Consider the following 22956-nt stretch of genomic DNA (forward strand, 5'->3'; position numbering starts at 1 on the left):
TAGGTAAGTGATCACACTATTGTGATTATCTGGGTTGTGAAAGTCTTTTTTTGTACAATTCTTCTGTGTATTCTTGCCACCTCTTCTTAATATCTTCTGCTACTGTTAGGTCCATATTATTTCTGTCCTTTATTGAGCCCATCTTTGCATGAAATGTTCCCTTGGTATCTCTAATTTTCTTGAAGAGATCTCTAGTCTTTCCCACTCTATTGTTTTCCTCTTTGCACTGATCACTGAGGAAGTATTTCTTAGCTCTCCTTGCTGTTCTTTGGAACTCTGCATTCAAACGGGTATATCTTTCCTTTTCTCCTTTGCTTTTCACTTCTCTTCTTTTCACAGCTGTTTGTAAGACCTCCTCAGACATCCATTTTGCTTTTTTCATTTCTTTTTCTTGGGGATGATCTTGTTCCCTGTCTCCTGTACAATGTCACGAACCTCTATCCATAGTTCATCAGGCACTCTGTCTATCAGATCTAGTCACTTAAATGTATTTCTCACTTCTACTGTATAATCGCTAGGGATTTGATTTAGGTCATACCTGAATGGTCTAGTGGTTTTCCCTACTTTCTTCAATTTTAGTTTGCATTTGGCAATAAAGAGTTCATGATATGAGCCATAGTCAGCTTCAGGTCTTGTTTTTGCTGGCTGTATAGAGCTTCTCCATCTTTGGCTGCAAAGAATATAATCAATCTGATTTCAGTGTTGACCATCTGGTGGACCATCTGTCCAAGTGTCTTCCCTTGTTTTGTTGGAAGAAGGTGTTTGCTATGACCAGTGCATTCTCTTGGCATAACTTTATTAGCCTTTGCCCTGCTTCATTCTGTACTCCAAGGGCAAATTTCCCTGTTACTCCAGGTTTTTCTTGACATCCTACTTTTATATTCCAGTGCTCTATAATGAAAAGGACACCATCACAGAAAATGAACCAGTCTAATCACATGGACCATACCTTGTCTGACTCAATGAAACTATGAGCCATGCTGTGTAGGGCCACCCAAGATGGATGGGTCATGGTGGAGAGTTCTGACAAAATGTGGTCCACTGGAGAAGGGAATGGCAAACCACTTCAGTATTCCTGCCTTGAGAACCCCATGAACAGTATGAAAAGGCAAGAAGACAGGACACTAAAAGATGAACTCCCCAGGCCGGTAGGTGTCCAATATGCTACTGGAGATCAGTGGAGAAATAATTCCAGAAAGAATGAAAAGATGGAGCCAAAGCAAAAACAACATCCAGTTGTGGATGTGACTGGTGATGGAAGCAAGGTCCAATGCTGTAAAGAGCAATATTGCATAGGAACCTGGAATGTTAGGTCCAAGCATTAAGGCAAATTGGATGTGGTCAAACAGGAGATGGCAAGAGTGAATCTCGACATTTTAGGAGTCAGTGAACTAAAATGGACTAGAATGGGTGAATTTAACTCAGATGACCATTGTGTCTACTATAGGCAAGAATCCCTTAGAAGAAATGGAGTAGCCATCATAGTCAACAAAAGAGTCTGAAATGCAGTACTTGGATGCAGTCTCAAAAATGACAGAATGATCTCTGTTCATTTCTAAGGCAAACCATTCAATACCATGGTAATCCAAGTCTATGCCCTGACCAGTAATGCTGAAAGAGGAATACAGCAGCTGAATATGGTGAGAAGGTCAGTGTGGAGGAATCCACACAATAACCAGGAATCTTCCAGAAAAGGATAAGGTTAAAGGATAACCAGAATTGGACAGTAGGTAAAGCAGAAAAAGCAGGTTCTAACCAGAAACAATCACAATAGTGTAAAACAAGCCACCTATAGAGCTGGAATCAGTTTAGAATGTAGCATGGACAAGTGGGGATTTATAGTCAGGGAGCAGGGTAGGTGTCTGTGTGGATGGATAACTACTAAAAATATCAGAATTAAAGTGGGGGGATTGCTAAATGGACTCAACAAGATTCCTGCTGAAGGCAGGCCAGGATGATCAGATATCACCTGAAGAATGATGGAGGATGAGGAATTTGATTAGATCTCAAGGGTGATCAGATATTGAGGGAAGGGGTCCTGGCTAAACCTACTTGAAAGGATTCTTGCTTTTGAGGATGAAGTCTAGTCAAAAAAAAGTTTTCGGGGGAGCTTGACTAAAGTTTGGTCATGGAAAATCTTTGTTAATTCTCTGCCTTGTTCAAGGAAAGATGAGATATTCTTTCCTCTGAAAAATACAAATCCATTTATTTTTGGTTACCTTTCCCTCATTAGAGAGAGAGAGAGAGAGAGAGAGAGAGAGAGAGAGAGAGAGAGATCAGTCGCTCAGTCGTGTCTGACTCTTTGCCACCCCATGAATCGCAGCACGCCAGGCCTCCCTGTCCAACACCAACTCCCGGAGTTCACTGAGACTCACGTCCATCGAGTCAGTGATGCCATCCAGCCATCTCATCCTCTGTCGTCCCCTTTTCCTCCTGCCCCCAACCCCTCCCAGCATCAGAGTCTTTTCCAATGAGTCAACTCTTCGCATGAGGTGGCCAAAGTACTGGAGTTTCAGCTTTAGCATCATTCCTTCCAAAAGAATCCCAGGGCTAAATCTCCTTCAGAATGGACTGGTTGGATCTCCTTGCAGTCCAAGGGATTCTCAAGAGTCTTCTCCAACACCACAGTTCAAAAGCATCAATTCTTCGGTGTTCAGCCTTCTTCACAGTCCAACTCTCACATCCATACATGACCACAGGAAAAACCATAGGATCAGCTAAAGCATCTGTTGAGACTTGGTTGTAGAGGATATTTGCTGGATAGTATGAGCTGTTGGGCATTTAGTGGGAGAATTTCTATGAAAATAAAAGAAAAGCAAAGATTATCAGTTGCAAACCCAGGTTCTGAGTCCAGAGAGGAACCAGTTGAGAAGGCTTCTAGATGTCAGTATGGAAGCCTCTTTAGATGATAGACTGAGGACAGCAGTGAAAATATAACACATTTCTTAGTTTTCAGATTGGGTCTTTGGTGAGGGCCTCAGAGTTCCAGTGAACTTTCTGAATAGCCAACCCAGCAACAGGCATGAAGGTTGCCCACACATAAACTGTTGTAATTTCTCTGAAACGTATGTCAAGTCTTCCAGCTTCAGATTGCAGGGCTTTGGGAAAAGAGCAGCTTTATTCTCAGTGATGCCATATTGGGAAGGTGGGAGAATAGCTGGAAACTTAAATTTGGATAACTGTAGCCAGATATTGGCTCACAAGGGTGTACTGTAGTTTTCCATTGAAACACGAAATTTCTCTCTACAACCATCCCCCTTCTCCTCAAAGATCACCACGGTAAGGTTATTCCTGTTTACAAAGTAAGTCCTGTCTCGTTATATTTGGTATGATTGCTTACATAAGAGCAGCAAGAATGGTAATTGGTCACACAGATCTTTTTGAGCTTGTTTTGCTGGAATCTTTCGTAAGACCTTTAGACATTTAAAAGCCTCCCAAGGCCCGGAAGCCAAGCCAAGAACTGGACCACCAGATTTTTCTTGCAATACCGATAGATTTGAGTAAACTTCTCTCCTCTTGATGTTTCCAAGATGCCCTAAGCTTCCTGGGCCTGCCAGGAGGTGACCGTCCCACCCATCTGTAAAGTTAGAAGTCCTGTAAGCCAAGTACCAGGACAGTTTTTCTAAGAAAATGCTGTAAGCATTGTTTCCATGAAGTCAACCTTAGGTCCTTAAAATTGTCCAGTCATACCTTGATTTTACACCTATCTTGCCAAATATGACATTCCAGTCAAAGTCTTGATAATATAACCAATGTTTCCAATAATTTCCTATTGCAAGGAGGACAGATTTTTACTGAACGTATGCAAATAATGTTGCCATGGAAATAAGAATGCTCAATAGAAGTTTCTGAATTTTTGAGGGTTCAGATAAGAAGTAAACATCATATGTACAAAAGAATCATTTACCAAAATGTTACAAACACAGATAACTTAAGAGACGAGGGGAAATGTTCCTTATGTCTGGACAGTAGAACATTAAAGAACTAGCAATGTTCCAAACAAAAAAACATAATCGTCCTTCATCAATTCATTCAGTCCAGTTCAGTTCAGTCTCAGTTGTGTCCAACTCTTTGCGACCCCATGAATCGCAGCACGCCAGGCCTCCCTGTCCATCACCAGCTCCCGAGTTCACTCAAACTCATGTCCATTGAGTCAGTGATGCCATCCAGCCATCTCATCCTCTGTCGTCCCCTTCTCCTCCTGCCCCCAATCCCTCCCAGCATCAGAGTCTTTTCCAATGAGTCAACTCTTCGCATGAGGTGGCCTAAGTACTGGAGTTTCAGCTTTAGCATCATTCCTTCCAAAGAAATCCCAGGACTGATCTCCTTCAGAATGGACTGGTTGGATCTCCTTGCAGTCCAAGGGACTCTCAAGAGTCTTCTCCAACACCACAGTTCAAAAGCATCAATTCTTCGGCACTCAGCTTTCTTCACAGTCCAACTCTCACATCCATACATGACCACAGGAAAAACCATAGCCTTGACTAGACGGACCTTTGTTGGCAAAGTAATGTCTCTGCTTTTCAATATGCTATCTAGGTTGGTCATAACTTTTCTTCTAAGGAGCAAGCGTCTTTTAATTTCATGGCTGCAGTCACCATCTGCAGTGATTTTAGAGCCCCCCAAAATAAAGTCTGACACTGTTTCCACTGTTTCCCCATCTATTTCCCATGAAGTGATGGGAGCCCCATGTAATTAATAATTTTTGAACTGTGGTGTTGGAGAACACTCTTGAGAGTCCCTTGGACTGCAAGAAGATCCAACCAGTCCATCCTAAAGGAAATCAGTCCTGAATATTCATTGGAAAGATGGATGCTGAAGCTGAAACTACAATACTTTGGCCACCTGATGAGAACTGACTCATTTGAAAAGACCCTGATGCTGGGAAAGATTGAGGGCAGGAGGAGAAGGGAACGATAGAGGATGAGATGGTTGGGTGGCATCACTGACTTGATGGACACAAGTTTGAGTAAGTTCTGGGAGTTGGTGGTGGACAGGGAAGCCTGGTGTATTGCAGTCTGTGGGGTCGCAAAAAGTCGGACATGACTGAGCATCTGAACTGAATTAATTATTCTTCTGCTTGACCTTGGGTTGGCAGTTTTATGTGACCTAGTCCAACTGCATGGGCTCAGTTATTTAAATACTGCCATCATGAAGCATTCAGACCTGTGGCTGATTGCAAATATTTTCAAAGAATCAGAGTAAAACAAGAATAAAAAAGGCTTCAATACAATATTGTAAAGTAAAAAAAAAATAAATGACTACAAAAAAAAGTGGGGGGGGGGGAGGCTTCAAATGGCCATTGTTTAAAAGTTGATATATTTATTTGACAAGGAAATTTTATTATTTCTGTGACACCCAACATTTAAAATAACTGAAATCATGACTGATAACATTTAATCAGAACATATCATGCACAGTCAGGACACTGACAAATTTCTAGGAATTTCATACAACTTATGAAATAATGTTTTACCCATACAAATATAAACTCAGGAAGGTTAAGTATTCCTTCTTGTTTGACAATGCTCTCCATGAAATTTAGCATGGTACATAAACTAAATTATGTTCAACATTTCTCTTTTTACAAGGTGATTGATCAAATCATTTGAGAATTTTCAAGAGTCCTCTTGGAAACCTCAAGTTCAGATAGAGAACAAGAAGGTTTCATTTAGTATTTGGTTTTGAGAAGGCTAGGATGTCAACAATGTACAAAGCTTTAGCTCTTTTTTTAAAATGAGAAGTCCAATTCTCTTAAATAATCTAGGACATAATAATAAAGTTAACACAAACTATAGGAAATACTTCTGATAAGACAAAATATTGGTTCCTAGGCAGATTACCTTTTGCAATCTTTTATTAAGAGCAGACCACTCTTCTCTTCCAAGAAATCTTTGTCATTTTTAACACAGAGAAAACCAAAGTCTAATTTTGTATCAGTGTACTTTTGATATCAAAGTTTAAAAAAACACTATAAGTAAGTCAATTCAGTTTACTCACTTGACCATGTATAAAAATCTGTTTTGCGAACCCACAACTTTCTACATCCATTTAGGTTTTGTCCTTTTTTTTCTCTCTCTCTCTCTTTCTCATTCTGGAACAACCAGTCGACTTACTTTAGGACAAAACTATTCTTTCTTTATGTGTGAAAAACACATTCTTCATACCTTCTATATTTTTCCTTATCAAAACATATCCTAATTCCTTGCATACATTGTTCCCCTTATTATTTTTCGTAGTTTTATTGTCATATTTTTATAACTTTGTTTATTTATTTACTTTTGGCTGTGCTAGGTCTTCATTGCTGAGTGAGCTTTTCTCCAGCAGTGGCAAATGGGGGCTTCTCTCTGCAAGGCACGAGAGAATAAACAATCAGTAAACTCACAGGTTTCCGCAGGTGCAGCCTGTGGGCTCAGTAGTTGTGGCTCCTGGGCTCTAGAGCACGGGCTCAATAGTTGTGGCGCATGGGGTTAGTTGCTCCTCGGAATGTGAAATCCTCCTGCATCGGGATGGAACCTGTGTCTCCTGAACCAGCAGGCAGATTCTTCACCACTGAGCCACCAGGAAGCCCCTTATTGTCATATTTTTATTACAATTTTTAGCCACCTGTCTTTTACAGAGAAAACTATATAAAGTGGAGAATTGTGACCTGTCATATACTAGCATGCTGCAGCAGGCTAGCCAGTTTTACAAATACACATCACAACTTCTAGAGACATGTTTCTTTACAGGTGGTTCCCAACATACAATTGTTCAACTTACAATCTTTTTATTTCACAGTACTGCTAATGCCACATGCATTCAATGGAAACCATACTTTGATTTTTTCCTGGACTAACGACGTATAAATAGTATGATGCTCTCGCGTGATGCTGGGCAGTGGCAGTCGCTTCAGCTCCCTGTAAACACTCAATAAATTGTAAACAATCAGTAAACTCACAGCCAAATGCATAGAGCATATAATCAGTAGGGGTTTGAAAAGGGAGCTTTCAGTCAACTGAGAAGCTCCTATGCTGTTAATACCAATGCCTGTAGACTTAAGAACAGAGACACCTAGGCTCCAACACAGCATCCTTGTGCCCAGAGCTCCAGTGAAGCTTCTGGAACTTACTCAGGACCTTAGGAACCAAAATTTGTCCTTACTGGGCTTCAGTGGGCGTATTTCTGAAGCACTGGCTCAGGAGTCAGACTCATGATTGGATCCCCAACCAGTGAGTCAGGAGTGAAGACAAAGTCTTCAAAGATGCCCCCTGTGGTCTTAGGTGAAAGGTCTGGGGGGGGGGGGGGGTGGTTCGTCGATGAATCTGATTCTATTTGAGTCTCAAGGCCATAACTGTTAAAGAAAACCAGAGCTGGCCAGCAGTCAAAGCAGGAAAAGCAGATTTTTAATCAAGAATGATTTCAGTAGAGGAAAAAAGAGTATATATATGGAACAGAATTGGAGTCAAGTCCAAATACAGCATGGACAAGTGGGGACTGATGGCCAAGGAGAGGAGGGGGTCAACGGATGGAAAGTGACTAAGAGGCGACACCATGGGGAAGTGGGGGGGGGGGGGCATGGATTCTTGCTGAAGGCAGCCCAGGATGATCAGACATCACCTGGGGATGGGAAATCTGATCAGATATTCAGGGTCGGGGATTCTCACTCAACTGCCTTATGATTCTTCTTCTGGAGGACAAGGTCCAAGGACAGCATCCCATCAATAAAGGACTTAGAGGAGCCTGATAAAGCTTGGGCAGAGAGAATCTCTGCCAGTAATGAAGTAACACGTTTAAAAGGCAGAGAGGTGAGTAACACTTTGGAAGAGACTACCCTACCATAAAATATGAAAAAAATTAGTAAACTTTTAAATTAAAAGAGAGAGTTACAAGATATACATGTGTTCGGGGCACAAAGGCAGTGATATACAATTCTGTTCTCATTAGAACATACCTTCATACCTGGGGGCCCTGTCACAAATTTAGAAATATATAAAATCAGGACCACAGCTTGTCCCAGCCTCTGTGGCTGACATCAGCTATTCTCATAGATAACATGTGAGTATATCAAGTAAGAATTTGCTCAACTTTTGTGACCTGTACAACTTCCTAGTGTCTCCACACCTGACCACTATATGCTTCACCCTGGAGGAGATTTATAAATACAGATTTCTGGTTCCCAGACCAGAAGTGCTGATTCAGCTTGGGGATTTGTGTTTTTAACCAGAGGTGATTCCGAGGCAGCCCTTCTATCTGTCAGTCCCTAGGGAAGCCTTAGAAGACGTGGGATTCACCTGTGCAGAGCTTTCTCCCACTGGGATGAAATGCTTAACGCTTCCTATCCTGAAGCAGTTGTGTGAAATTGTGGTCTCTGAGCCAGAGTCACAAGGCCCCCTGTATTGGCAGGTGGACTGAGTGACCTCATCGAGGTCTGGGTCCCTTATGTCCAGGGTCCATACTCTTTGTTTGCCCTGGTGGAGACGGAGTAGAATCTTGTGGGGAGGGGGCTGGCCTGAAGCCTTAGCCCACACCTTCCCCTTAGATGTGTCCTGGTTTAACTCCTGCACGGGGAGTGTTTCTCTGTTGTATGTTTGTCTTTGTCTCTTTCCCTAGACCTAGCTTCTTGTGAAAGAGATTTATATGCTTTTGTTGTTGTTGTTGTATCTCTGTGTCCCCTGGGCCCAGCCATGCCCAGTACAAACAGGTGCTCCATGAGTATGCATTGAAGAACTCATGACCCATGTTTAAGAAGACAAATGACTGGTTCTCTATGGGGACCCTGAAGAGGAACGATGCCCTCTGCTGGGGAAGCTGGGACGGCTGTCACCTGGAGTCAGCGTGTGAGCTGGACCTTGGTGGATGGGAGGCCTTCCCTGGTGGCTCAGAAGGTAAAGAATCCGCCTGCAATGCAGAAGACCAGTGTTCGATCCCTGGGTCGGGAAGATCCCCTAGAGAAGGAGAGGGCAACCCACTCCAGCATTCTTGCCTGGAGAATCCCATGAGCAGAGGAGCCTGGTGGGCTACAGTCCCTGGGATTGCAGAGCTGGACATGACTGAGTGACTAACAGTTTCACTTTGGAGGGTGGGAGGGGTATGGGCACAGGTGCTCCAGGCTCAGGGCACAGCCCAGTCAAAGGCTGGGCGTGCAGGAACGCACAGCCCCTGGATGGGCTGCAGGGCCCGCTTGTTCGGGGCTCCACGTGGATGTTGCCTCTCCCACAGCTGCGGCTACTCCTTCCAGAGAGCTCGCTGGTGCTGCCCCAGATGGGAGCACCACAGCCGCGGCATCGCCGACCGCTACATCCATTGTGGTAAAAGTTTCGCCGGCATTGTGGTAAAAGTTTCGCCGGGCAGCCTGGGAAGAAGAGAGGGCCACCTTCTGCCCTAGACACTGACCTCCACCCGTAGGGCTTGTGTTTGGAGTCAAAACTTTTAGGCTTGGGTTTAATGGTCCTCTCCCATGCCACATGCCATTGATTGAGTGCCAGCCTCTGCAGTAGGTAATTTAAGTGCATCATATCCTCAAATATGATATCAAAACAACCTAGTGAGAAAGGTGTTATTAGCTATTTGACAGCTGAGAAAACGGAGGCTTAGAGAATGAAATCATAGCTCAGAAGGCACATGGTGAGGAAACACACCAAGCTACTCTATGCATCCCTGTCTGATCCAAAGCCCTTACACGCTAGCTCCCCTTGATTGAAACTCAGGGGCTTGGATTTCTGTTTTCCAACCCCGTGCCACACCTGTGTTTGTGTCCTGTTCCTTTGTTGAGTAGTTCTTGAACATTCAGAGACTGATCCCAGCACAGGCTTGGCTATCCACAGACAAAAGGACCTACTGCATCGCACAGTGGGGGAGAGTGGATACATGCATATGTACAGCTGAGTCCCTTCACTGTCCACCTGAAACTGTCACAGCATTGTTAATTGGCTGTACCTCGATACAAAATGAAAGTTTAATATTGAAAAAGAAGCCTGGTCCTGATCTAATATTTGAAGAGAAGATGAGGGAGTCAGGTATCAAGCCCCATGGGAGAAGCGTTTATGAGGTTTCATATAATTAAGGCTAAGACATGGAGCCACTTAGACATCTGCAGCTTCAGAGCCAGGCGGGCCCTGAGTGGTCACGTGAACAAGGGTTTCTCAGATGGTTTTGACGGCAACCCGCACAGTGTTATAAAATTGACACCTGGACCCAGTCCGCCCACACGTACATGCCCAGGATAGAAACACAAAGTGCCGACGCAGCACTTTATGACTTATGCTTTATTGACACAAGCGTGCACACACACACACACATGCACAAGCCAGATGCAACCCTCTAAACGCATGTCACCACCCACCAACGGAGTGCGGCTATGATTAAAATGATCTCTCAGACCTGCACTTGGAAAGCTGAGATCAGGAAGGTCAAGAGGCCTGCCCAAGGGCACCCAGGATATATGCAAAGTCAGACTAGAATCCGGTGTCTAGTTGCCAAAGCTATGACTAACCTAGACAGCGTATTAAAAAGCAGAGACATCACTTTGCCAACAAAGGTCAAACCCACAATAAATTAAAAAAAAAAAACTCTTAATTTTTTAATGTCTTGCTCTGGGAAATCCCAGAACCTCAGCATTCCCAGGTGCATCAAGATAGCTTTGGGGTTCCCAATTTACAACATAAGAAACATTATAATTTCTTTTAAAAAAAAGACCAGAAATCAGAGAGGTTGAGTAATGAGCCTGAAACCACACAGCTGGAGAAGCCAAGCTGGTATTCAAATGAGGCGCTCTCTGGCTGGAAGCCCACCATGGCACGGTTGTCGGTCATCTTCTCCCCACCCTCCAGAGGAAGAATGAGGTCCAGTGCTTGGCTCGAGAGGATCCCCGAGGTTTAATATGAGCCCCAGAGAAGGTTTGGCACTCATCCCAATCCTTCCCATCCCAGGAAGCCTTCTAGTCACTAATCTGCACTTTTATCCTCCGGGAGAGCATGGTTAACGCTGAGTCTATTGCCCCCAACAGCCAAGAAAGATATGCAGGCAATCCCCCACGGCGGGGGAAATATCTGTGGTTATTGTTAGTCTTGAAAAGGAATTTTATTTAATATCCCTGTAGCAGAATTATGGGAATCACTTTTGATTCTACTTGAGTAAAAATTCCGCAGTGACTGCGGAACTGAAAAGTTAACACATCCCAGGAAAGCCACCCTCCTGGGGAAATAAGACTGATCTTCAGGGATGAGGAGGCAGACTGCTGGCCTGGAGTCAGGGGTGAGCTTTCAGCACCAGAGCAGGCATTCTTGCAAGAAGGCCCTGGCCTTCTTGATCCAGTGACATGAGTCACTCTCCTGGGACTCTCTGGTGGCTGAAGTGTGGGTGTGGGGGTCCTCCAAGCCCAGTGGGACCATTGAGACTCCAGACCTGGAACCTCCCTGGGAAGCCCAACAGAGCAGGTGAGCTCCATGCTGTAGTGAGGAGAGCAAGCTTCCTGGCCCAGGAGGAGCTCTCTGAGGGCGACTAGGTGCAGAGGAAGTTGGGAAAGTATTGATAAAGAGGGTTGTAGCTCCTCATGTTTCTTTCCAGGCAGTAGACGAATTTCTGATCGCAGGCGCAGAGCTGCTGCTGGCAGCGGGACCCGTGTTCTGCAAACAGGATGCCAAATGCAGGATGAGAAAGCAAAGAGACGCTCTGTGACACTGACTCCAGGCTGGCCCTGGAGCAAGATTTCCTGCTAGCCTGAGTGGACACCCCAGTCTCCTTCCTACTGTCAGCCTGAGGAGGGATCCCAGCTTCTACGCTGAGAGTGCATAATCGGATGGAAAGGGCACAGCCACTAGCAGCCCAGGGTGAGGTTTGAGCCCAGGGAGACCCAGCTCCTGCCCTCAGGGAGTCTCCAGTCTGATGGAGAACACAGATGCCCTCCAGAGTTCCCAGTGTGGTGGTGGAGACAGCCCTGGCTCTGGAGAAACTCCAGCTCTCAGAGAGGAGAGGCCATCCCCAGATTTAACTTTGAACTCAGATGGACCTGAGCTTGAATCCCAACTCTAGCTGTGTGTGCTTGGCAATCCTTTTTGAGTCTGTTTCCTCATCTGTAAAATGGGGACACTCAACCCACCCACAGCAAGCAAAAGGACATATGCAGAGTGCTTGACTCCTAGAGCATGTTGAGCCTAAGACCCTTCAACCTGTCCCTTGGAGGTCAGATACAGCTGCAATAATCCTGCCTCTCTTGCCCCCATCTCTGCCCACCAAGATATAGACTGGCTGAGCTCTTGGGACAGCTGACCTCAGAAACAGCAGGAACCCAGGCTCTTTGGGTGACCCGAATGGAGGCCCCAGCCTTACCGCAGATGATGAAGCCCCATGCAACCCTGTATCTGTAGGCCTGTGTCAAGACGTCGCAGTCTTGTGTCTCCATCTGGGCGTAGCAGCGGTCATGCTTCCAACAGCACCTGTCGATGCAAGAGCCTCAGATCCCAAGCAGAGGGCATCTGTGCCTTGAGCAGAAGCCACCATGTTGGTTAAGGTCTGATCAAGAAAGAATCTCATAGTGGCTAAGTCCTTCCATTAGGGTTGCCCCACACTTGTACCGGTTCACAGGCTGGCTCTCTCCTCCTGGGCCCATGGGGAGACTACATTTCCCAGCCTCCTTTGCAGGTATGTGTGGTCACATGACTAGACAGCCTGCCGGCCAGGGAAATGCACAGAACTTCTAGACCTACCCATAGAAACCTCCCACTCTGTGGTCCTCCACTCTCTCTCTCCATCTCAGCAGGAAGGAAATGTCCCAGCTAAGGGCTCTGAGGCCATAGGGAGAGCCACAAGACAGGAGAAACCTGGGTCCTGGAATTGATACGTGATTCACATAGTTAAGTGAGCAAAAACTAAACTTCAAGGATGATAGGCATGGACAACTGTATTTTTTTTTAGATTTACAGAAAAATTGAGAAGATTGTACCAAATGCCCCCTTGTACCCCACACCTAGTTTCCCCTATTATCAACGTCTTTCATGAGTATAATACATTTGTTACAGCAAACAAATAAATCTTCTGGTTGTTGTTTAGTCACTAAGTCATACCCAACTCTTTTGCAACCCCATGGACTGTAGCACTAAGCTCCTCTGTCTGAGGGATTTCTCAGGCAAGAATACTGGAGTGGGTTGCCCTTTCCTTATCCAGGGGATCTTCCCAGCCCAGGAATCGAACCTGCGTCCCCTGCATTAGCAGGCGGGCTCTTTTCTACTGAGCCACCAGGGAAGCCCAACAAACCAATATTGACAAATGATTAAATAAGCATTACTTAAATAATAACATATCACTGTTGGTTCCTTAATTGTTGAAGTCCATAGTTGTTTTTGTTTTTTTTTTTTTTTAGATTTCCTCAGTGTTTACCCAAATGTCCTTTTGCATTCCAGTATCAGGTACAGACACCGTATCACACGCGGTTGTCCTGCCTCTTTAGGCTCCTCCTGGTCATGGCATTTTTGTCATACTTTCCTTGTTTTTGATGACCTTGACAGTTTGGAGGAATGGCAGTCAGGTCTTTTGTAGGGTGCTCTCCTACTGGGACTTTGCTGATGCTTTTCTCATAAGATGGGTTATGGGTGTATTTTGCAGCCTATGTTGCCCTCGTTTTGGCCACTGGGAGTGCCCTTGTTTGGTTCCTATGCTCTTTGACATACTCTCATCAATGTGGGGTTTGGTTTAGGTTTATTTTGTTCAAGGCTTTCCTTACTTAGGGGCACTACAAAAAGCTCTGGTTCATCTTGATTACTTCCTGCCCAATTCCTAGGATCGGTCATCCATCCAAGAAGCCTGGGTTCCTCTTCTTGGAGAAAAGTATTGGGAACCAGGTCTGGGCACTGGGCGTTGCTTGCTGCTTCTGCAGCATTGTTTCTTTTAGGGCCTTTCAGCTGATAGAGCAAAACATATGTGTGTCTGTACTGACCCATGGATATACACATATATTTACATATTTCTACACGTAATCATCTGCATCTATATTAAATTTTATGTTTAGTTGCTAAGTCATGTCCAACTCTTTCGAGACTCCATGGACTGTAGCCTGCCAGGCTTCTCTGGCCATGGGATTTCCCAGGCAAGAATGCTGGAGTAAGTTGCCATTTCCTCCTCCAGGGATCTTCCCAACCCAGGAGTTGAACCCACATCTCCTGCATTGCAGGTGAATTCTTTTACTGTTGAGCCACCAGGGAAGCTCCTGTACTAAGCTAGCCAGGAGTTTCTACTGAAGTCTTAACTCTAATCCATAATCACATAGAACATTCTAGCTTCCTGTCACTGCTTGTCTGGTCTGTAAACTCCCACTCCATGTGCCCTCCACTTGTGGAAACATCCCATCTCATTATACATGTTTAGCTGTATAAGAATTGGTAACCCTGCAGGTTGTATTTTACAAAGAGCAATCTCTCCCATCTCACATGTTCTTCTAGAACACTGCCACTTCCCAATCAAGAAGTGGAAACTAGGCCCTCTCTATCTTAAAGCCGTTGTGACTGCCTAGACCAAGAGAACAGCAGAAGTGATGCAATAGCGTTTCAGAGGCTAAATCATAAAAATGCCATGCTCTCTGGTAACCCAAGAGTCACCGGGCTGTGGGGAAGCCCATACAGCCTTAGAGACGCTTAAGGGAGAGGAACTGAGGCCCCTGGCCCATAGTCTCAACTAAGTTCCCAGCCAGTAGGCAGCGACAACTTGCCAGGCTTAGGAGTGAACCTTCTAGAAATCGGATCACCCCGTCTCAGCGGGGCTGCCCAAGCTGAAGCCAGGTGGAACAGAGACAGGTCATCCCACCAAGCCCTGCCCAAGTGGCAGACCCTTAGCCAAATAAATGGCTGTCATTGTTTTAAGCGACTACATTTGGGGGTCTTTTTTTTATGTAGTGGTAAGTCAACTGATACATTAGCCACTGAGATTCTGAAAGTTACTGGATACATCTTGGGCAAGTCAGTTAACCTCTTTAAGACCCCGTTTTCTTATCTATAAAATGGTGCTTAAATGCTCATATTTCAGAATTGATATTGAATTAAATGAGATCATGTGGGAACAGAGCCTGGAGCCTAAAGGGAAGTTATGACAACTGGCTCACCAATCAGTCCCATCCTTGGGGGTGCCGTGACCCCCCCAGCCACAGTAACAGCCGTAGAAGCCATAGTACTTCAGGGCGGGCTTTCCAGTCACCTTCTCAATCATCGACTTCAGGTCCAGCAAGCTCCCTGGGACAGCAGGCACACCTGAAAGACAGCCGTGTCCCCGGATGAAACCCAGGCATGCCTGCTCCCACTTTCCCACATGCTCCCACCCTTTCTTTCACCTTGGGGCTTGGAGGGACCAAGATGACCCTTTTTTATCCTTCCCACTCGTGAGAGAGGAATGAGAAGATTGTAGGCAAACAGTTTAGAGGAGGGGTTAGGAGTCTGGATGTGGAGAATGAGCCACTGGGTTCAGGTCCCGGCTCTATCGCTAATGCAGAGTATCACTTTATCCCTCAGAGCCTCAGTTTCCTCATCTGCAAAATGGGGGCCCTACAATGAATGCCTACCTTTTGGAGACACCATGAGGGTTGAAACAAGGTAAGGTATGTACTTTACAAGCACAGTGACAGACACATAGTGAGTGACCAAGGAATACTGGGGATTATGAATATGGTATCCGTATGCAGTAGGCAGAAGGCACTTCCTTTCTCTCCTGCTGATACACCCCTCCCTCCCTGAAACAAATACTATTTGAACCAGGAGGCACAGAATCCTAGAACAGTGTGGGACCTGCAGGGATCTCGGAAGCCAGCTCCCTTATCTCACAGATGGGAAACTGCAGCTCAGAGGGGCGGGTGCCTTGCCCAGGGTTTTGCGGTGTGCCAGAGGCCCTCTGCCTGCACCTGGCCTCCCGCTCCTCCTGCAGTCTCTAGGGATCTGGCAAGGCATCAACGGGACAGCCTGTCAGAGGCTGTGTGCTTGGCGATGTAGGTGATGTAGGGGCTGTAGGAGAGACCTAAAGCCGAGCTCCCCTACACTGGGCTGTCACCTCTAGGTGGGAGGTGGGAGCAGGTGGGGTGTGTAGAAAACCTGGACAGGCCTGAGCAGAGAATGTCCAGGATCGTGGAATGGAGTATTGCTATAAGAGTCTTGTTTTCTGATAGCTTTATTTTTCTTTTTATTTGGCATCAAAGTAAAATATCTGCCTCCCACATCTACAAGCCCCATATCCTCCACATAGCACCATCTATCCATATCTCCTCCTGGGATCGTGCCCCAGCCTGGCCCATCAGCAATTATCCTGTGTCACGGATGAGGAAACAGAGGCTCAGAGAGGTGAAGGCTCTCGCTGAAACTGACATGTTCAGGGCAGAGCCAAGATTCAGAATCAAGTCTCCAGGCCCTCCGTGACTGGTCTCCTTCCCACTACCTTACTGTCCACAAGTTCAGGGCTCTCAGAGCAAGCACTTACTACAAGCCAGGAACCAAGCCAGCATGAGGAGGCCCTTCATCTCCAGGGTTCTGGAAGAGAAAACACAGCCCATGACATGCCAATCAGCAGAGGTCCTCATGGCCTATTCGGACCCCGCTCCTGGCTAAGGAGGGCTGCTCCGTGGCCCACTAGGCCCCACCCTCTCATGCTGGGCAGTAAACAGGCAACTGAAGCTTGAAAAGAAGAGGCAAAAACCTCAAGGAGTTGACCCAGGAGATCTCTGGGAGGAGAAGGGGCACCCGTGGGGGTGTTGTCCCCATAGAGATGGGAGAGAATTTTCCCATCAGAAACGCCCCAAACCCAATTGTTCCTCCCTGAAAATTGTTTTCCAATTATATTTTATGGCTGTGTTGGTATAAAAACAAATGCAATCCAGGCTGGATTCACTCTTCTACATTCATGATATTATATTTATTTTTTTCTCCTGACTTTAAAAGAATTTAAAATTGAAGTATTTTTAGGACTTCCCTAGAAATCCAGCATTGAAGACTGAGCTTCCAGTGAAAGGGGCATGGGTTTGATCCCTGGTCGGGGAACTAAGATCCCATGTCATACAGTGCAGCCAAGAAAGTAAAAAAATAAAGTAAAATGTTAAGAAGTTCTGCTTCTTTTAAAAAAAAAAAAAATTAAAATAGTTTCATAGGCCCCAGGCACTGTGTCTACTTAGAAAATAAGTCAGCCCTGGTTGTGCACAACAGTTATAAAGGGTAAGTATCATTGTTCTAAGGGAGAAAAATGTGTACCCCAAAACGTGTCTCTTTGGTGTAGGGATTAATTTAGGCTGGTTATTTTTAAGAAGCAGAAGGTTTCTTTTTACTTCCCCCTTGGCTGCCTCAAGAATTTAGATAAAGAGTCTGTTCCAGGCATAGAGCTATCAGCAGAGACATCTGCAAGAAATCCGGGAATAGGTGTGGTGGGGGAACTTGATAGGGCCTAGGGATTAGAGTCCGCCTGTGTTCTACAGTTCTCTGCAGGCCCGGCAAACATTTGGAAGCCAAACATTTGCCTTTCCAACTTTGCCTTCTTCCCCTTTGAAGTCCCAAACCACTACCCACAACATCCTCTTTGGTCTTTTTCGCTGAAGATGGTTATTTATAAGGTAAGGGTTTGGGCCATTTTGGTGAGTCCCTGTTTTCCTGGATCTCTCCCATGTATACATGTTACAAAATTGTTGTTTCATTTCCTCTGTTAGTCTGTCTGATGCTGATTTGATCCTTAGACCAACCAGAAGAACTTCTAGGTTGGGTAGAAGAAAATTTCTTCCTCCCCAACAGTTCCCATTTTGCTAGTAAAGAAATGGAGACACAGGGACTTTCCTGGTGGCCCAGGGGTTAAGAATCCACCTTGCAATGCAAGCGACTTGAGTTCAATTCCTGGTTGGGGAACTAAGACCCATACGTTGTGGAGCAACTAAGCCTGAGCACCACAACCAGACTGTCCGTGTGACACAGCGAAAGATCTCATGTGACCCAGCGAAGACTGCACGTCTCGCAGCCAAGACTCGACTCGGCCAAATAAATAATAAACAAATGTTGAACAGAAGAAAAAGAAACGGAGACTCGGAGACTTGAAACCACCTGCCAGGAGTCACACAGCCGGCAAAAACTGGAGGCGGGGTCCAAACCCAGGCCTGGCGCACCCCTCACTGCTCCACACATCCTCCCTGCCCAGAGAGGTGTGTTCTCCTTTGAGCTGAGAGGATCGGGGTCCTTCACAAGCTCTACCCCATGGGCCTGGAGACCCCAGCTTCCCTCCCCAGCATCTCCCTTTGGCAAATACATGAATCCCTAACCCAGAGTCCATAAACATCACACTGGAAGGCAAGGGAAATTCCTCATGTCTTGGGCCGGTGATGGATTCTAACTTGGCCTCTTAAGAGCTTCTTGCTGATGGCTGTCTGCTTCCCTTTCCTCCTTCGATCCCAAAGCCCTTGTTCATCCAGAGCTGCTTGGCTGGTCTGGAGTCTGCTGGGATTCCACTCTGATGCCCTGCCTTCTCTGATCTCTCAGTTCAGTGATCACTCTGCTGGCCCTCTGCCCCGAGCCCCTGGCACCTCCCAAGGCCTAGCTCCAAACATACAACCTCTATCTCCGAGGGCTCCCAGCTGCTGGGCTGGCCTCTGTGTGCCAGCTTTAGTCCAGAAGCTCCTCTGAGTTTCAGGAACATTTCTGGGGGTTCTGTCCACCCACAGCTTCTGCTCTGAGAGCTCTAAACAGCCAACAAAGATGACCCTGGACCCTACCTTCCAGGTCAATCTTCCTCACTGCTTCCTGGGGCTGTGATAGAAAGTGGACACCATCTGCCATGTACCGGGCAACTAAGACATTCCAGACACCGTCCATGTCCCCTTAAACCTGCCAATGGCTCCAGTGAGTGAGGACTGTCAAACCTGCTGGCATGGTCTACCCTCTAACAGTCATTTGTTGAATGAGAGAATACCCACTGCTGATTTTACAGATGAAGAAATGGAGCCTCAGGAAGGGGAAGTGAGATGCCCAAGGATTCAGCCTGGGACCATGACTTTATCCTTTGACTGACCCTCCTCCACTGCTTCCAAGCAGCCTCTGTGTATTAATCATCTTGCTCATTTTCTGTATTTCATGATGCTTTGACATGTTGGGGACCTTGCTAGGCTCAGCCCCTCCAAGACTAGCTGATTCTTAGATAAAGCAAAAGGCTTTTCTGTGAACAAGGCTTTGAAATGCAGACCAACAGATCCTAAACTCCCTTGTCCAACCACTTCCTCTATGTCACTCTCACACTCCGAGCTAATACATCCCTGGGCCTGAATCACCCCAGGGCCGGACCAGACCACCAGGGATCACCCCTGCAGCTTGAAGTCTGCTGAAACTGTGCAAGCTGGCCAGTCCTAAGCTGCTTACCCTGCCCTGTCTTGCCTTCTCCACACCACCCAGGCCAGGTTTTCCCTCATTTCTTCTGCCTCCTGAGAAAACCCTGGTGCTTCCCCTGTGGCCCTGCAAGGTGCAGTGTGTCCGCTTCTCTCGGAAACTGTAACAAACCGTCTCTCAAATGCAACCATCTCCTGATCCATGGGCTTCAACATACCTGAAGAAAGCCAAGATCCTAGCTGCGCATCGAACATCTTGGGACATGGCTTGTTGGCATTGAGGGAGCTGCACCAGGCCCCACACAGAGGGGTCTGAACACTCGCAAAAGATGCTTCACGGTGAAAGTGGCAAAGGCTGGAAAAGTGGACCATCCGTGAAGCCCAGGCTCCAGGAGGAGGACGTGGGGTTGACTATTTTTATCAAGCAACCACAGAGGAGAATGAGCGAAGCCAAGAGATAATTGTGAAGTGGAGAAGAGGCTGCGGTAATGAGAAATGCAGAGAGAGGAGACAGCCTGACGGAAGCATGGACACGTAGGGGCTGGGGAGCGGCCAGGGCACCGAGGGGACAGGTTCTCCAAGTCCACGGGCAGCAGCCTCCCTGCTCCCAGGATCCCGCCCCCAGCCCGTTCCTGCCTCTCAGCTGACAAGGACCATTAGCGCTAAGCCCCCACTACATAGATGGTGCTGCTGGGACCTTCCGACGCCTGGGGGAGGCCACTCACCCTCTCTCAGCCCCTCCCTCTGGGCGCCCTCCCCCACCGCCGCGGACCAAGCAGGCCCCAAGGAGGCTCCTCACCAGCAACACCTTCTCTCTGGCCTCGGGCTGGAGCAGAGGCAGGAACTGGGCCCAGCTGGTTTTAAGAGCCTCCCTGCCCACTTCCCACACTGCCGGGGTCAACTCCAGGCTTCCTAGTAACACACAGGAAACCTTACTCCACCCCTCAAGACCCCTGGGGATTTTTTTTTCCTCTCTGTGTAGAGAAGCAGCTATTTCCTGACCCAAGTCGGGGGCCTGGGTGGCTTTCAGGACAGACATGGAGGCCACTCATGGTCAAGGTTCTTCTCCAGCAATAGCCCATTTTTCCCTGACATCCCCCTGCCCACACACGTACACACACACACTTGTCTGAGAAGATGTGAGCTCCTTCCTCCCTCCGCCCTTGACTCTTTCCTCTCTCTCTCCCACCATGCCGGCAGCATCAGAAAGAAAGCCCCTCCGTGGACCCTCATGAACCCTTCTCTTCCCAGGACCTAGACAAAACCAGCACCATGCCCTGGAACCCCGCAAACTCATCTCAATATGGAAGGTATTTATTGAGTGTCTACTCCCTAACAGGTTGTTGCTGGAGACCCACTGTGAATAAGACAGACACCCAGCCCCCAGGAGCCTCCCTTCTGGTTGGGAAATATAGATAAATACAGTGTGTCCAAGGGCATTACCTTCTGTGGGAAAAGTCCTCTCTGTTCTTTCACATTTCTTTTTCTCGATCTATTCCTCCCTCTGCCTACAGGTATACACAAGCCTCTTCACTCTAAACCAAATGAAAGGAAGCCCCACCCCACCCCCGAAAAAGAAAACATCCCTTGCTTCTGCCGACCTCTCTCCAGCTTTCTTTTTCTCCTAAAGACCAAAACTCAGGGCAGAGACACCTCTTCTTGCCCATCACCCCCTCTCTTCTGAACCCCTTGCACTTGCATTCTGTTGCATCCCTAAGATAGCAGCCAAGGGTCCCCCCAAACCTGGTCTAGCCCAAGCTTGGGCTTCTCCCAAACACTCCATCCCACTGACCACCTCCTCCTACTTGAAACTCATTCCCTCTGGTCTTCAAGAAGCCACAGTGTGCCCTCTGCCCTCCTGTGGCTCACCCCCTGTCTCTGTTAACCCTCAAATGCAGATGTTTTCAAAGGACTTGCTCCCCCCTCTCTACCTCTCTCGCAGGGTGGGTTATCCCTGTACAGGGATTAAGGTCATATTTATACACAGATGTATAAAGAAAGCTGAGCATCAAAGAATTGATGCTTTTGAGCTGTGGTGTTGGAGAAGACTCTTGAGAGTCCCTTGGTCTGCAAGGAGATCCAACCAGTCCATCCTAAAGGAAGTCAGTCCTGAATATTCATTGGAAGGACTGATGCTGAAGCTGAAACTCTAATATTTTGGTCACCTGATGTGAAGAACTAACTCATTAGAAAAGACCCTGATGCTGGGAAAGATTGAAGGCAGGAGGAGAAGTGGACAACAGAGGATGAGATGGTTGGATGGAATCACCAACTCTATGGACATGAGTTTGAGTAAACTCCTGGATTTGGTGATGGACAGGGAGGCCTGGAGTGCTGCAGTCCATGGGGTCGCAAAGAGTCAGACACGACTGAGTGACTGAACTGAACTGAACTGAACTGTCCCAAGAAATCCCTGGCTGCGAAGCATCTGGCACTAACTCTCACACAACAGTAACCCTGCTGCTAAGCCACTTCAGTCGTGTCCGACTCTGTGCGACCCCATAGACGGCAGCCCACCAGGCTCCCCCGTCCCTGGGATTCTCCAGGCAAGAACACTGGAGTGGGTTGCCATTTCCTTCTCCAGCGCACGAAGGTGAAAAGTGCAAGTGAAGTCGCTCAGTCGTGTCTGACCCTCAGCGACCCCATGGACTGCAGCCCTCCAGGCTCCTCTGTCCATGGGATTTTCTAGGCAAGAGTACTGGAGTGGGGTGCCATTGAGTGGAGTGCAAATGACTGAATTCACAGAGGAGAAAGGACAATGTCAGGTCAAAGAGCCTGAGCTGCCCATCAGACAGAGAAGTCTTGAAAACTGAACGTCACCTCTGACTACTCATGTCGCCTGACCTCCTGAGGTCTCAGTTTTACCATCTGTAAAACAGGACAATAACAGGAGCAACTTCATTTCATAATTGTGATTCGATGAGATGAGGCAGGCAGAGGGATTCAGTACAGTGCCTGGCATCTAGGAGGTATTTACTGATCATAACTGCTATAAATATTATTGCTGTTATGTCTTTCCACTAAACTGAGAGCCCCACGAAGGTACATTCTGGGTCTGCTTCATTTCTGCACCCCCAGCATCTGGCACATAGTAGGTGCTTAGGTAGCTTTGTTGAGTAAATGCATGACTCCTCTGGCTCTAGCTTCATTCTCATTGCACTCCCCGAGCCCACACTTTAAAATATAATTATTAAATATATTTTATAATTATATAAATAATACTATATTGGTTTCTATTAATATATAAATTATATTTATATAATGTCCTGCAGGAACCCCAAAACTAAACTCACTGTGTCCCCCATGACTCAGCCCCTCCCACCTCCCCGTCTCTGGTAATGGAACCAATCATTCATGCTTCAGCATTAAAACACTCAAAACACTTCAAGTGGAGACTCTTGAATGCAGGATTCTTCTCTGGTTAGTTTCTGACCCCAGCACTCAGAACAAGACCTAACCCATGATAGGGCCCACAAGACATGTCCGTGGAATGAATTAAAACCCCGTAAGCATGCTGGGGCCCTTGATGTGTCTGTCTCATGAAGTCTTGCCCAGGGTCAAAGACCTGGACAGCCGTTGACACCCAGATACTATCTTGCCCTGAGGCCCTGGGTGACTGAAACACCCCTAGCCTCATCAAACTATTTGATGCCCCCCAG

The 22956-nt window shown here is 46.7% G+C and overlaps 1 protein-coding gene across 5 annotated transcripts in view; it reads right to left on the reverse strand.

Annotated features, from left to right (window-relative positions):
• Window positions 1-10223: 10223 nt before the first annotated feature.
• PLA2G5 (phospholipase A2 group V) overlaps window positions 10224-22956 on the reverse strand; it is a 49683-nt gene continuing 36950 nt past the window's right edge. For 2 of the 5 annotated variants that reach the window (XM_044938185.1, XM_006054375.4), the window contains exons 2-5: window positions 16429-16478; window positions 15071-15215; window positions 12310-12416; window positions 10225-11606 (exon numbers count right to left, since the gene is read on the reverse strand). In XM_044938185.1, the coding sequence (XP_044794120.1) occupies window positions 11482-11606; window positions 12310-12416; window positions 15071-15215; window positions 16429-16478 (427 nt within the window). In that variant the 3' untranslated portion in view covers window positions 10225-11481. Of the gene's footprint in view, window positions 11607-12309; window positions 12417-15070; window positions 15216-16428; window positions 16479-19515; window positions 19924-20096; window positions 20182-22956 lie in introns of those variants that run through there. The other 3 variants (XM_006054372.4, XM_006054374.4, XM_044938186.2) reach the window with 3 other exon arrangements.

The sequence above is a fragment of the Bubalus bubalis genome, chromosome 2, assembly GCF_019923935.1.
Source record: "Bubalus bubalis isolate 160015118507 breed Murrah chromosome 2, NDDB_SH_1, whole genome shotgun sequence".
Taxonomy (NCBI): domain Eukaryota; kingdom Metazoa; phylum Chordata; class Mammalia; order Artiodactyla; family Bovidae; genus Bubalus; species Bubalus bubalis.